At 40.8% G+C, this 14195-nt stretch overlaps 1 protein-coding gene across 1 annotated transcript in view; it reads left to right on the top strand.

Moving 5' to 3' along the window:
- VSIG10 (V-set and immunoglobulin domain containing 10) overlaps nucleotides 1-7799 on the top strand; it is a 38605-nt gene extending 30806 nt beyond the window's left edge. Inside the window, 2 exon segments of the mRNA XM_056821662.1 lie at nucleotides 1999-2195; nucleotides 4548-7799. Of these exon segments, the coding sequence (XP_056677640.1) occupies nucleotides 1999-2195; nucleotides 4548-4606 (256 nt within the window). The 3' untranslated portion in view covers nucleotides 4607-7799.
- Nucleotides 7800-14195: the final 6396 nt, after the last annotated feature.

Below are 14195 nucleotides of genomic sequence, written 5' to 3' on the forward strand. Positions count from 1 at the left end.
AGCTGGGAAGTATCTGAGGTCAAATTTGAACCCAGGACCTCCAGTCTCCAGGCTTGGTGTTCCATCCACTGAGTCACCCAGCTGCCCCTGGTGTTTCCTCTGCTAGTAAGAAACTTTATCTACTGTATGATCATGGAGAACCCTCAGGGCTCAGGGGGCATCATTTAATTTTCTGGAGATATTCTTATACTTGTTCAGTTTAGGTTTCTACAACAAGAGTTATATCTACCAAAGGATTATTCAAGTTAGGGGACTTTTCCATCCTTTAGATCCTTTTTTGGAATGGGAGGAATCTGGCACCATCATGTTCCCCCTTTGCTCCTCAACTACTTCCTTGGGAGACACCTCTATACTTCCTTCCTTCCTCCTCCTCCTCCTCCTCCTCCTCCTCCTCCTCCTTCTCCTCTTCCTCCTCCTTCTCCTCCTCCTCCTCCTCCTCCTCTTCCTTCTCCTTCTCCTCTTTCTATTCCTCCTCTTCCTCCTCCTCTTCCTCCTTCTCCACCTTCTCCTCTTTCTCTGCCTCCTCCTCTTCCTCCTCTTCCTCCTTCTCCACCTTCTCCTCTTTCTCTTCCTCCTCCTCCTCCTCTTCCTTCTCATCCACCTTCTCCTCTTTCTCTTCCTCCTCCTCCTCTTCCTCCTCATCCACCTTCTCCTCTTTCTCTTCCTCCTCCTCCTTTTCTTCCTCCTCCACCTTCTCTTCCTCCTTCTCCTTTTCCTCTTTCTATTCCTCTCCTCCTCCTCCTCCTCTTCCTCCTCCTCCTCCTTCTCTGTTAGCAATCCTAGACTTTGGGATCTTAAATAGCTTTTGGCTCAAGATAAATAATCCTGGTATTAATCCAAGTTGACATCAACCACCCTTTCATTCTCTCCTCTTCCTCCAACAATATGGACTGATTTTTGACCCATTTATTCTAAGTGCTGGAAAATAACTCCCTTGGGTTCTGGACTCTGATGAACCAGATATGGGAGCTTTAAATAACCTATGATAAGAATAAGAATAAGAATAACAACATTTATAGGGCACTTACTATGTTTTAGGCACCCTGCTCATTTGGTCCTCATAAGAACCCTGGGAGATTTTATTATTACCCCCATTTTATGGATAAGGAAATTGAGACAAACAGGTTAAGTGACTTGCCCAGAGTCATACAGCTACTAAGTGTCTGAAGATGGATTTGAACTCTGGTCTTCCTAACTCCAGGCTCAGCATTCTATCTATTTAAGACTACCCCTAGTCACACAGCACCAGGGCTAGTGTCACAGGAAGCTAGAGAAAGAATCAGTGGGGACCATTTAAATCTTTGTGTCCCAGTCTGGGAAATGCCCCTGGCTTTGAGAAGCTTACAATCTAGGTAAACTAAGGCACTATCAATGATGTAGGAGTTCAGAGCAGAAGATCAGAAAGTCGAAGGTGATACCTGAGCTTGGCCTTGAAGGATGAACAAGATTTAAAACAGAGGGGAAGAAGGAGGAGCATTTCAAGAGTGAAGACTTGCACAAACCAGGGCCAAGAAGTAGGAATAAGCATGATGAAAATGGGTAGATCCTTGAGAGTGGGAAAATGTTTGTTGAGGAAAGGGAAGGATAAAGATGATCTAAGGCTTGACACAATTCTCTGGAGCAAATAAGTTGCCACTTTTCTCTGTATCATGGCGTGGCTTCCTTAAAACTTTAATTAGAAAGAATTAAGGAGGCAGCGAGGTGACTCATTCAATAGAGTTTTGGATTGGCATTAGGAGGGCTTGGGTTCACATCTGGCTTCAGATATTTCCTAGCTATGCCACCCTGGGCAAGTCATTAAACCCCATTTGCCTAGTCCTTGCCCTTCTGTCTTAGAGTTGTTACTAGGACAGAAAGTAAGAATTTTTTTTTAAAAGAACAATTAAGAACTCTCTGTATCTCTCAGGTGGTTCTGGGGGGGTCTAGAATAAAATCTACACAGAGATTGGGGAGGGAACAAAGGCAACCTTTTGACTCAGTTTTCCATTTGGGCTTTAGGGGTCAAGACACAGGTGATGTCATGGTCCTGGTCGATTCACAGGATGAGGAGGAAGAAGATGCTGAAGAGGAAGAGGAAGAAAGAGAGGAAGACGACTCACCAAAAGAGATAACCAGACACGGCCATGTACACCGGGTAACTGCCCTGGTGAATGGGGATGTGGAACGCATGGGGAATGGTCTCCAGGCCTTACAAGGTGAGCCCCTTATTCTTGATGATTCTTACCAACGGGAAGTGGGAGATAGCTCAGATCCTGGTTTCATTTCCTATTAATATGACAGTGTTGGATGGAGACTTTCAGAGGAGATGGAAGAAAGACATGTAGCTTAAACCTCTCCTAAAACCCAGGAATCTGAGACGCAAGAAGCAGAAATTAAAAATCATATCAAAGAAACTCATGGTCTATAGTGGAAAGAAAACTGATCTTGGAAGGAAGAGGGAGAAAGAAAGGAAGGAAGGAGTGAAGGAAAAAGGAAAGAAGGAAGGGAGGAAGAAAAGAAGGGAAGAAGAAAGAAAAGATGGATGAAAGGAAGGGGAAAGGAAGGGATGGATGAAAGAAGAAAGAAAGAAAGAAAGAAAGAAAGAAAGAAAGAAAGAAAGAAAGAAAGAAAGAAAGAAAGAAAGAAAGAAAGAAAGAAAGAAAGAAAGAAAGATAGAAAGAAAAAAGAAAGACAGACAGAAAGAAAGAAAGAAAGAAAGATAGAAAGAAAAAAGAAAGACAGACAGAAAGAAAGATAGAAAGATAGAAAGAAAGAAAGAAAGAAAGAAAGAAAGAAAGAAAGAAAGAAAGAAAGAAAAAGAAAGATAGAAAGAAAGAAAGAAAGAAAGAAAGAAAGAAAGAAAGAAAGAAAGAAAGAAAGAAAGAAAGAAAAAAGGAAAAAGGAAAAAGGAAAAAGAAGGAAGGGAGAGAGGGAGGGAGGGAGGGAGGAAGGAAGAAAGGAAGGAAGGAAGGAAGGAAGGAAGGAAGGAAGGAAGGAAGGAAGGAAGGAAGGTAGGTAGGTAGGAAGGAAGGAAGGAAGACAGACAGAAAGAAAGAAAGAAAGAAAGAAAGAAAGAAAGAAAGAAAGAAAGAAAGAAAGAAAGAAAGAAAGAAAGAAAGAAAGATTGATTTAGAGCTAGGATTAAGCAATGAAAGCTTCATCTTCATCTCCATCATCTGCATTTTGATCATCTTCATCATCTCCATCATCAGGTTTCAGAGGACCTGGATTCACATTCCCAACTGTTTAGTGCTTTAGTATCTGTGTAAGTTTGGGTGAATCACTTAAGGTTTTCTAGGTCTTAGTTTCTTCCTTTACTGGTAAAATGAGGGTGTTGGACCAAATAGTCTCTTCCTAGTTCTAAATCCTATAACCTCATGAAATAAATTTAAACATTTGCTGTTTCGGTCAACAAACATTTATGGAATCCCTACCAGCATGACAGTGGGCACCAAAATAATCCATACTCAATCCCTTCCTTCTACAAGGTGACGAGAACTGGAGAGAAAAGATAGTGAAAAGATAAATAATAGAAGACAAGTAACTGTTGGAGACAACTCTAGAAGGGTGGGAAGGTGCTACAAGGTCAGCGGAATAGTGGAGACAGTGGTTGCTTGGGGAATTCAACTATGGGAAAACACTAACACATACTTTAGTGGCCAGAAAAGGTTTGACAGAAAAGGTGGGATTGAGCTGGGTCTTATAGGATCCTAAACCCAGATCTGGAAGAGGCCTTCAAGGCTGTCTAGTCCAACCCTTTCATCTTACAGGTGAAGATTCTATGGCCTGGAGGCTTGACGTGATCATAGAATAGGATCATGGCTTTGTTCTAGGAGACTCCATCTCATCCAATCCTGTCATCTTAGAGATGAGGAAACTGAGGCCCAGGGACATGAAGGAATAATAGAATCCAAAATTTAGAGCTGAAATGGGCTTTAGAGGCTATCTAGTCGAGTCCCCTCATTTTACTGAAGAGGAAACTGAGGCTTATATAGGTAAAATGATTTGTACATGGCCATGTGCTAATAAGGCTCAGAGGCAGGATTAGAACCCAGGACTTCCTGACTCCTAAGGGCAGCCAGATATCACAGTCGATAGAATATCAGACTTCATTTCCTGAGTTCAAATCTGACCTCATACACTTAGCTGTGTGACCCTGAGCAAGACACCATTTATCTCAGTTTCCTTATTTGTAAAATGAGCTGGAGAGGGAAATGGCAAACCAGTCTAGAATCTCTGCCAAGAGAATCCCAAGTGGGGTCAGGAGAATCAGATGAAAGAAGGACTGAACAATAACAATTTTCTGACTCTAGACTGAATATTTTAGCCACCATGACAAGCCGCTTCTCAACTCCTCTCTCAATAGCACTTAGATTTTAAGAACAATTTATCCCTTATTGTACAGGCACACACTACCCCAGATCACTATCTGGACCCCTGAATCTGAGTCGTTTATTTATGAAAATGAGTCCAAAAAAGCATTGAGTTCCTTAAGGGCCGGTGGTTGAGTAAGAATACATTATACCAAATAATGAGGCTTCTCTTTTTCTTTTTTTCTTTCTTTTCAGACGACAGTAGGGAAACCGAGAGCGACATTTTCCAGGAAGAATGTGACCGACCTGTTTGATGGACAATTCATCTTTTTCCTTTGTGTTCCTGGAGCTTTCCAGACACCCCAAACCAATACCCCAACCTGGGTTCTGAGATTTCTCGCAACATCACTGGTTTGGATCTCTCAGCAAAAGATCCCAGCTCCCCTTCTGTTCTTTTCTCCCTAATTAGCTTGATCTGCTACTGGCTTCCTCAAGGATGCTAATGAGCCGTAGGAATGGGCAACTCTTGGGAAGAAGCCATAACAGTAGCATTTGGTTTCCAAAGTGCATCTTTCCCTGGGAGTCTCGGCCCATCCAGATGTCCCTACTTCCCCGAGAACACAAGCAGGGCATCATTCCTTAGCAACAGGAAGATGATTGAAAGTTTGCCAGCAGCCTGTGCCAGAGTACAGAGAAGGGGATTCTGGGATGCACCCAAAATGACCCAGTCAATCCCTTTATCACTATCCAAGTGAGATACAGATGGGCCAGACTTCTGGGCAAATGTCCACTGCCTGAAAAAGGTCAGAGTTTGCTAGGAATTATTGTATCCAGAGGAGACTTTTCTCTCCTTGGTGGGAAATTGGGTCGACTCTTTGAGTGTGAGCATTGCAGCCAAGTTTCCTTTGAAGAAGTAGATCTAGATGATTAGAATGGAAGCTTAGAGGAGCTCAACCTATGTGTCCTTGGGCAAGGGACCCCCTCTGGGCCTCGGTTTCTTCATCTGGACAATGATGGAATAGATGACTTCTACGGTCCCTGTGAGGTCTATGGATCCCATGATAATCCGTCCCTTTTCCAGGTCCATAGATTAGACATAATTCTTTTTGGAGATGGGTGAGATGAATGAGATAAAGGAGTATGTTTATTGTAACCAGAATGTATGGGGAAATATATATAGGGAATAGGAAAAGGATGATTAGGTGAGTTTCTACTTTTTCTGCTCCTTAGCCAGTCAAGATGTTGATATGAAAATAGAACTCGGCACTTTGCCATGGAACAAGCACAATCCAGACTTTCTCACTGACCTCATGGTCATTCTTGGCCTGGACTTGCACATCTCTGAAAAGATGAAGAGAAAACATATTTTCTGCTTGCTAGAATGCTAGCCTCATTGGAAAACTACAGAAGACTTGGCAGAAAGAAAGTGCTATGTAAGTGTTAATGGAAGGTCTAGTGAGCCACCATTGTTTTTTCCCATAAGGCCTTTGGTGAGTCCATCAGTCAAACCTTTCAAATGACAGTGACAGATGATGCAAAGGATTTGTGTTAGGCTCTGGGTTTATTTTCCATATGGAAAGACCTACTCAAAAAGGGACTGGGATACAGTGGAACCTGGACAGCCTGAACTTTTCATCTTGCCTCAGATACTTACTTGCCATGTCACCACAGGCAAATCATATCAATTCTTTGAGACTCGGTTTCCTCATCTGTAAAATTGGGACAGAATACCTGTAGTACCTACCTCACAGAGCTCTCCTGAGCTTCTAGTGAGGTCATATAAGTCATGGAAGTGTTTAGAAAACTTACTTATTCTTTTGCCCTTATCTTCACCATGGACTTTGCCAAGACAACCTCCCCTTTTCTAATATTAAAGTTGACTAGGTTTATTTTTAAATCACATTAATTTTCATGTTGAGGTGACCCCGATGACTGAAATTGGTTTCATCATGAACAAGTCTCTGAATTAGTTGCATATTCCTGCAGGAGAAGCAGTGTAGTAGATAAAGAGATGACCTCAGAGCCAAGAAGACCTGAGTTCAAGTCCTGCCTCTGCCATGACCTGGGGTCAATCACTTGCTTTCTCAATGCCCTAGGCAACTAAGACCAACTTGCAGAGAAAGAACCAGGTAGAAAAGCCCTCTGATGAGGGGTCCCCCAGGGTGCTAAAATCATAAGTTCAGACCAAAAAAAAGTAACCTTATGGGAATAGTTTTTGGATTTTCTTAAAAAGATGTCAAAGTGATGTCAGTTGGCCAAAGTCAGCCCAATTACCTAACCATTTTGCTGCCAGTGCACTGGGAAATTAAGAGCTATGTTACAGGGTCTTTCATCCCAGGAATCATAGTGTTACATTTTGCCTCTCAACTGGATAGTTTCCATTTTGCTCCATGGTACCTCAACTATTCATCTACTTCATGGGCCGCCATGACAGGTGAATTCCAACATCTCCAGGAGCTAGATCAGAGCCTTCCCTACTGTGAGTCTTTCAGGGCCCATTTGGTGAAATTCCTGCATTTGAAAATACTATCCCTTGGGCAAGTAGAGCTCATCCTCCTTGATTTAGCAACTGTTCCTTGGGTACCCTGGGAAACTTTACTGGGTTGATTCCTAATTGGAAAAGAAGAGAAAGTTGTGCAAGGTCATTAACAATTTCCCCAACTTCCTCTTCCTGCTATAGATATTTTAGTAACTGAGTCAGAGCAGAGATGGGGAACTATCCAAAGCAAGAATTTTTCCACTCACAGAAACATAGTGCCAATTTGCTATTAGCCAAAACACCCCTTTGAGCAAGACAAGAGCTATGCATGATTGATGCTACTCATGGATGAGCACAGGAAGCCTTGGGTGAGGCTGGAGGCTATTAGGCACTTTGAATTTCAAGGCATTCAAAGGAATGGGACTTAGGTATTTTTAATAGGAAAAAACCAAATCTGAAATATCAAGGCTCTTTGCCACAGGGATTCTATTCTGTCTTGATAGGCTACAGTTTGGGGCTTCATCCTTCAAAAAAATAGGTATCATGACTTTGCAGCAAATCCAGGAATTCTGCTTACCAGAACTAGAGTGATAAACATTTAGAGGCTGCCATAACATATATTTTTTTCCATGATGGCTGGTGGGGTTTGAGGAGGAGGAGATGACTTTTTGTAGTTGGTTCCAATTCCCGCTGAAGTCCCACCGTGGAGTTCTATTATTTGAGCATGACTAAGAAACCCACTGAAAGTTATTGGCACTTGGATTACTAAAGCACTAATGATTAGTTGGAAAGACTTCTTGGGTAAAGATTTCTATGACAATGCATTCAACAATAACCAGAAATCGTCCATCCTGTGACTAGCCATACTCTGCTGATAAGACTTAAAAAAAAACAAAACAACACAGTCAAGTGTCTCTGTTCTAAATGGTTTGATATTTTATTAGGGGTGGGGATGAGGAAAAATTAATTGTAAGGGCAGTGATTTGTTTTTTTTATGATTCCGGAATAAAGTTATTTTTTAATAACTAGTTTTTGTAATCTTGATTTATATCTGGTGTTTTTCCTTTAAAAAAATTAGTGGTATTTTCCACTGGTTTTACTTAAGAGTTGCATATATTGCATAATCTATTGCCTCTCCTTCATTATATATATGTTGTGGCCTAACTATAAAGATAAATTAGGAAAACATCCTTTGTTTACCAAAATTGTTTTGATTTTTGCCTTTCCCAGACAGTCTTTCTATCTGCTGCATACCCCTTGAGGCCCTTATTTCTCCTGCTTCATCACCCTCAGAAACAACACTTTTCTTGAACTGAGATTTTTCCATCTTCACTTCAATATGCATCCTCATCTCCGTATTCTGTTTTGGTCCAACCCTCCTAGTCCTCAGAACTTTTCTGAGGATTTCTAGGAACTGATGCAGAATGAAGTGAATGGAGTTGGGTAGAAATGGTTAAGATGATTTAATCATTGGAAAGATAAAACTTTGAAAGACTTCAGGATTCTAGTCCATGCAATAACCAACCATGATTCCATAGGGCCAAGGATAAAACATGGTCCAGACTTCCTGATGGGTGTGCAAGGGAATTCTTTATTCTCTTTGTCTATTTTGAGTTAATCAATCAAGAAACCCCTACTTAACACTTAATTAGCCATCAAGTAAGAGGATTCACAAGTCACTTACTTAGAGGGCTCCACCCTTTTAACTCAATCAGTCAGAAACTTGTGAATCCTTCCATAAGAGTTTACATCCTCAGAGGATGAGAGGTGGATCCCACAGAAACTGCTTCTACCCCCCTCCCCCCCCCCCCCCCAGCAGTGCTAGGTAATTTGGAAGCTGTGATTGGCCCTTGTAAAGAGAGGAAGGGACAGGAAGAGACATGGAAAAAGAACTATAAAAAGACCTGAACTTCCTGTCCAGGAAACCTTTGACTTGAATCTTGGGCTTGTGAATTGGCTTTTGGAGGTGGTTTTGGACCAGACCTTTGGCTTGGACCTTGACTTTGGCTCTTGGATTACTTCTTGGAAAACTGTTCCTAGATCTTCTCCTTTGGACTTCATCTTGGATGAGTGAGTAGCTGGTCTTTCTTTCCTGGCTTCTGGAGAGATTAGTTCTGGAGAGGCCTTCCTTTCCTGGAGGAAGTTGTGCAGGTGGAACCCGTGAAATTCACAAACCCTTGCATAAGACACCACTGGATCCTCTGGCTCAGGGTTAATGAACCCTGCTGGGGCTGACCTGGACACTGGAGCAACATAATGTGATAGGCTAGACATTTTCTCTACCCTTTTCTTACATTTCTCTGCTTTCACTCTTTCCACCTCTGTAAAAAAATACTACTAAAACTCATTTTGACTTGAGCTATAATATTTTAAATCAGTGATCACAATATTACCTTAGAATTCTCATATTTAGTCAAACCCTAAATTTAATTTCTTACATGGGTGATTGACTCAGGATGAGGACTGAACACAACCAATGTGGAAGTTTGTTTTCCTTGGGCAGGAAATTTTGTTACAAGAATTTCAGTTTGGGAGGAGTCAAGGGTAGGATTTCTTCTTCCTCCCCAAAAGTAGAGAATAAGAGAAAAGGCCAGAAAGAACCATAGGCTAGCCAGACAACTTTGAAAGTTACATTTCACACAAATAGTTGATATCATACTGTGTGCCTTCTTAGTGGACAATTGAGGGACTGGTGTGAGGGCTAGAGAATCAGGAACTTAAAATTTTTTAAAAGAGAATGTAAAAAACAAATAGAAAGTTACATGCTGAATTTGTTATATGTTTAGAAATGCAAATAGAGATTGTTTCAGGTACATCCTTTGTTCTATATTGTACATGGAAATGACCATTTCATTTGGTATTTAAGTTTGAATAAAAATTTTAAATGAAAAAAAAAACTTTTTTTGAAATGATTTTTGTAACCAAGGAACAATGTTTGAAATGGAAAAAAAATTATTTCTCAAAAAAAAAAAAAGATCTTCCCTGAGACTACCCATCTTCCCACCATCTGAAATGTTTTTAACAGTGGTTGTTGTGGAGTAGGTGGGGTTTTGAAGGAGGTGAGTAAAACGTACTAAAAGTTCCCTTTTGGGATGGCAGGAGGCCAGAAGTCCTGGCACCTCTAACACTTATGAATTTGCTAGTTTTCACCTGCCAAAAGCTAGGGCTAATCAATGGCCACTGGGAAAGCCTTAATAGACTTTTTTTTTTTAAACCCTTACCTTCCCTCTTGGAGTCAATACTGTGTATTGTTTCCAAGGCAGAAGAGTGGTAAGGGCTAGGCAATGGGGGTCAAGTGACTTGCCCAGGGTCACACGGCTGGGAAGTGTCTGAGTTCAGATTTGAACCTAGGACCTCTCAATCCACTGAGCTACCCAGCTGCCCCCCTTAATAGACATTTCTGCTGGGGCGTCCTTTCTTTTCTGAGAAAGGGATCTAAATATATTCATCATTTGTGAATCTTGGGACAACATAAAAATATTTTGGGGGGTTGTTTTCAAATGGCTTCCAAATTCTTAATTAAAAAATGATTGAGTTAATTAAAGATGATGGTTGTTATCATATAAGACCTAGTTCCCTGAATAACAAGATGTTACCAGGACATCAACCCAAGTCCCTCCCAACACCTATGAGAGATAACTCTTTGGAGCCTGAATACCCAAGAACCAGGAGTCAAAAGTGGGATCCCTTCATTCAGAAGACAAAATTATTGCTCTCAGATGAGAAAGTAAATAGTGGAAAGAAAGAATTTTGTGTAGAGAAAGTTTGTTGCACAATTTCCCCAGGGTTTTGCTAGAACAAAATGATAAGAGAAAAAATATAAGAGGCAGTTTTTGAAAACTAGTTTTATATGATTGTATATATTAGAGGCTAGTACTGGACTAGTAGTCAGGAAGATCTGAGTTTAAATCTTGCCTCAATCATTTACTAGTGCAACTTTCAAAGCTGTCCTGATTGTGCTTCCTTCTAGCCTTCCTTCTGTTTGGTTTTGTGCACTTAAAAATGCATCAATGACCCCCTTTTCCTTCTTTTTGGCAGTCCTACTAATAATTCTCATGCCCTCTAGGAAAAGAGAAAAATGAAACTTTTGTAATAAAATTGTCTAGTCAAGCAAATCAAATTTTCCCATTAGCTCTGTCTGAAACTAAGTATGTCTTAGTCTGTACTTTGAGTCCCTCATCTCTCTGGCAGAAAGTGGGTGGCATGTGTCATTGGCCCTTTGAAATTGTTGATCATAGCATTGATCAGTTGGCTTTTTGTTACACACTTATTATTGACATTATTTTCCCTTTTCTACTGACTCCATTCTTCATCAATTCATATGTTTCTGAATACATCCCTTTCATCATTTCTTATGATGCTATATATTTTATTATACTTTGTTGTTATTCAGTCCTTTCAATCATGTCTGACTCTTCATGACCCCATTTGGGGATTTTCTTGGTACAGATGCTGGAGTGGTTTGCCATTTCCTCCTCTAATTCATTTTACAGATGAGGAAACTGAGGCAAACAGGGTTAAATGACTTGCCCAGAGTTACACAGCTAGTAGGTATCTGAGTCATATATTGCCATTTATTTAGTCCTCCCCCAATTGATGGGTATCACCTTAGTCTCCAGTCCTTTGCTATAAAACATGTGTCCTCTTTCTCTTGCTTTGTTAGATCTTGTGGTGGTATCACTGGGTCAAAAGGTATGCACAGTTTAATAGCTTCTTTTTTTTTTTTTTAATAAACCCTTACCTTCTGTCTTGGAGTCAATACTGTGTATTGGTTCCAAGGCAGAAGAGTGGTAAGGGCTAGGCAATAGGGGTCAAGTGACTTGCCCAGGGTCACACAGCTAGGAAGTGGCTGAGGCTGGATTTGAACCTAGGACCTCCTGTCTCTAGGCCTGGTTCTCAATCCACTGAGCTACCCAGCTGCCCCTTATTAGCTTCTTGGGCATAGCTCCAATTGCTTTCCAGAATGACTGGAGCACTTCATAGCTCCACCAACAGTACATTAGAGCTTGAGGGATCAGGAGAAGTTTTGAGTTTTGTTTGTCCAAGCACATATAGTCCCCTCTTTACCCCATTTCTCTAACAGCATTTCCCCTAGAAGGTAGGGTGAAATAATGGCTAGACCTGGAGTCAGAAAAAATGATTGAATTTCTCTGAGCCTCAGTTTCTTCAAATGTAAAATGAAGGCAATGGATTATATGGCCTCTGAGGTTCCTTCCAACTAAGGAACTGAGGATCCTATTGCTCCCACTTACCGTGTGACCTTTCCCTAGTCATTGAAAAACTCTCTGGGCCTCTTTCCCCATCTGCTAAATGAAGAGGTTTCACTAGATGATATTTAAAATCCTTTCCAGTTTTTAAAATTTGTCGTATGAATCCTCATTTCTTTTACCCCAGTGTCTCAGGAACATCTGCTTCATTCACAATTGTATCTGTTTCTTCTATCCCAGGCCCATTTTTTTCTTGGCATACTTACCTCTCTACCCTGATGCATTATTTTTTTTAAACTCTATACTTTCTATCTTAGAATTGATATTAAGTATCCATTCCATGCCAGAAAAGTGATAAGGGCTAGGCAATTAGGATTAAGTGACTTGCCCATGATCACACTGATAGAAGTGTCTGAGGTCAAATTTGAATCCAGAACCTCCCATCTCTAGGCCTGGCTCTCTCTCCACTGAGTCCCTTTTCTGATACATTTCTTTTAAAATTTATTTTCTCAGATACATGTAAAAAGAATTTTTGACAATTGCTTTTTGACATTTTAGGATTTAGATTTTCTGCCTCCCTCCTTCCCTTCATCCTCCCAGTCAGTAAATAGAATGATATAGGTTAAACCAGTACTTTCATACAATGCATTTTTCCATAATTCTCATGTTGTGACAGAAGATAAATATCATGCAAACAATAAAAAACTCATTAAGGAAATAAAGTGGAAAATGGCATGCTTTGATCTGTACTCAGACTCCACCAGTTTCTTCTTTGTCTGTGGATATTTTTTTTTTTTTAGCATGAGTCCCTTGGGGTTATTTTGGAAACTTGCTTTGCTGATAATGGTTTGATCCTTCACAGTTGATCATTGTATAATATTTCTGTTACTATATACATTATTCTCCTGGTTCTGCTCACTTCACTTTGCATTATTGATACCTTATTAAGCACTGGGGATATCAAAATAAGAATAAGGCAGTTTCTTCTGTCAAGGAGTTGACCTTCCAATTGGGGAAGACAAAACACAAAAGAAAGCTTTCTCCACCTTGCCTTCACCTATTTAATCCAATGGGGGCCAATGAGATCACCAAGTGAGACAGTATAGCTGTGATGGCAAACCTTTTAGAGCGTGAATGCCCAAACTACTCTCATGCCACATGTGAACCTCTTCCTTACCCCAGACAGAGAAAGAAGGAAGCATTCCCATTGGGCTGCTGTACAGAGGGATCAGTGATATGAAAAATGCCCTCAGGCGTTGGTGGAGTGGGGGAAGGGAGCAAGCATCCCCTCCAGTACCTGTGCCATAGGTTTGCCAATATGGGTATAAAAGATGAGGAGGACCCTAGGGCCAGAGAGAAAAAGGTTAACAGGTTTGAGGAAGAAGCAGCAAATGGCCACTCAGGTAAGAGGAGAAGTAGGAAAGAGAAGTGTCATGAAAATGTAGAGAGATGAGAGAATATCCAAGAGAAGAAAATGATCTTCAGTATCAAAGGCTGCAGAGAAGTCAAGATGAAGATAAGTAAAGAGAGAGTTAGACCTGGAAATCCTAAGGATACAGATCAGGGGCAAATGACAAATGCCAGAAATTCTTGGCAATGGATAGAGTGCTGGAAGACTCATCTTTCTGAGTTCAAATCTAGCCTCAGATACTACCTGTAAGACCTTAGGCAAGTCATTTAACCCTTTTTGCCTCAGTTTCTTCTCAATAAAATGAACTGGAGAAGGAAATGGCAAACCACTTTAGTATTTGTGCCAAGAAAACCCCAAATGGGGTCAGAAATAGTTGGACAGAAATGAAAATGCTTGGACAATAAAAGGAGTTCTTAAATTAAGTTAATAGGTCAGATGACAGTGCTGTGATAGTTGACCCCATGTCTCCCCTCAGCTTTTTGGTTTCCCTGACTTACATCAGGACTCAGTTCAAGTCTGAGTTTCTTCTATCTTATAATCAATAGTGAGTGTTGGTTCCAACGCAGAAGAGCAGTAGGACTAGGCAGTGGGGGTTAAGTAACTTGCCCAGTTAGGAAGTCTGACCTTCTTCAGTGGGTTTTCCTGTACCTTCTCATCCCTCTTCTCTCCAGCTGCTAATAATGACTTTATAGCTAGAATCCAAATAGCACTTTAAGATTTGCAAAGCACTTTACACACATCTCATTTGATCCTTGCACCAACTTTGGGAGATAGGCATTACTGTTATTCTCATTTTACAGCTAAGG

This window comes from Monodelphis domestica, chromosome 3 (genome assembly GCF_027887165.1).
Source record: "Monodelphis domestica isolate mMonDom1 chromosome 3, mMonDom1.pri, whole genome shotgun sequence".
NCBI lineage: Eukaryota > Metazoa > Chordata > Mammalia > Didelphimorphia > Didelphidae > Monodelphis > Monodelphis domestica.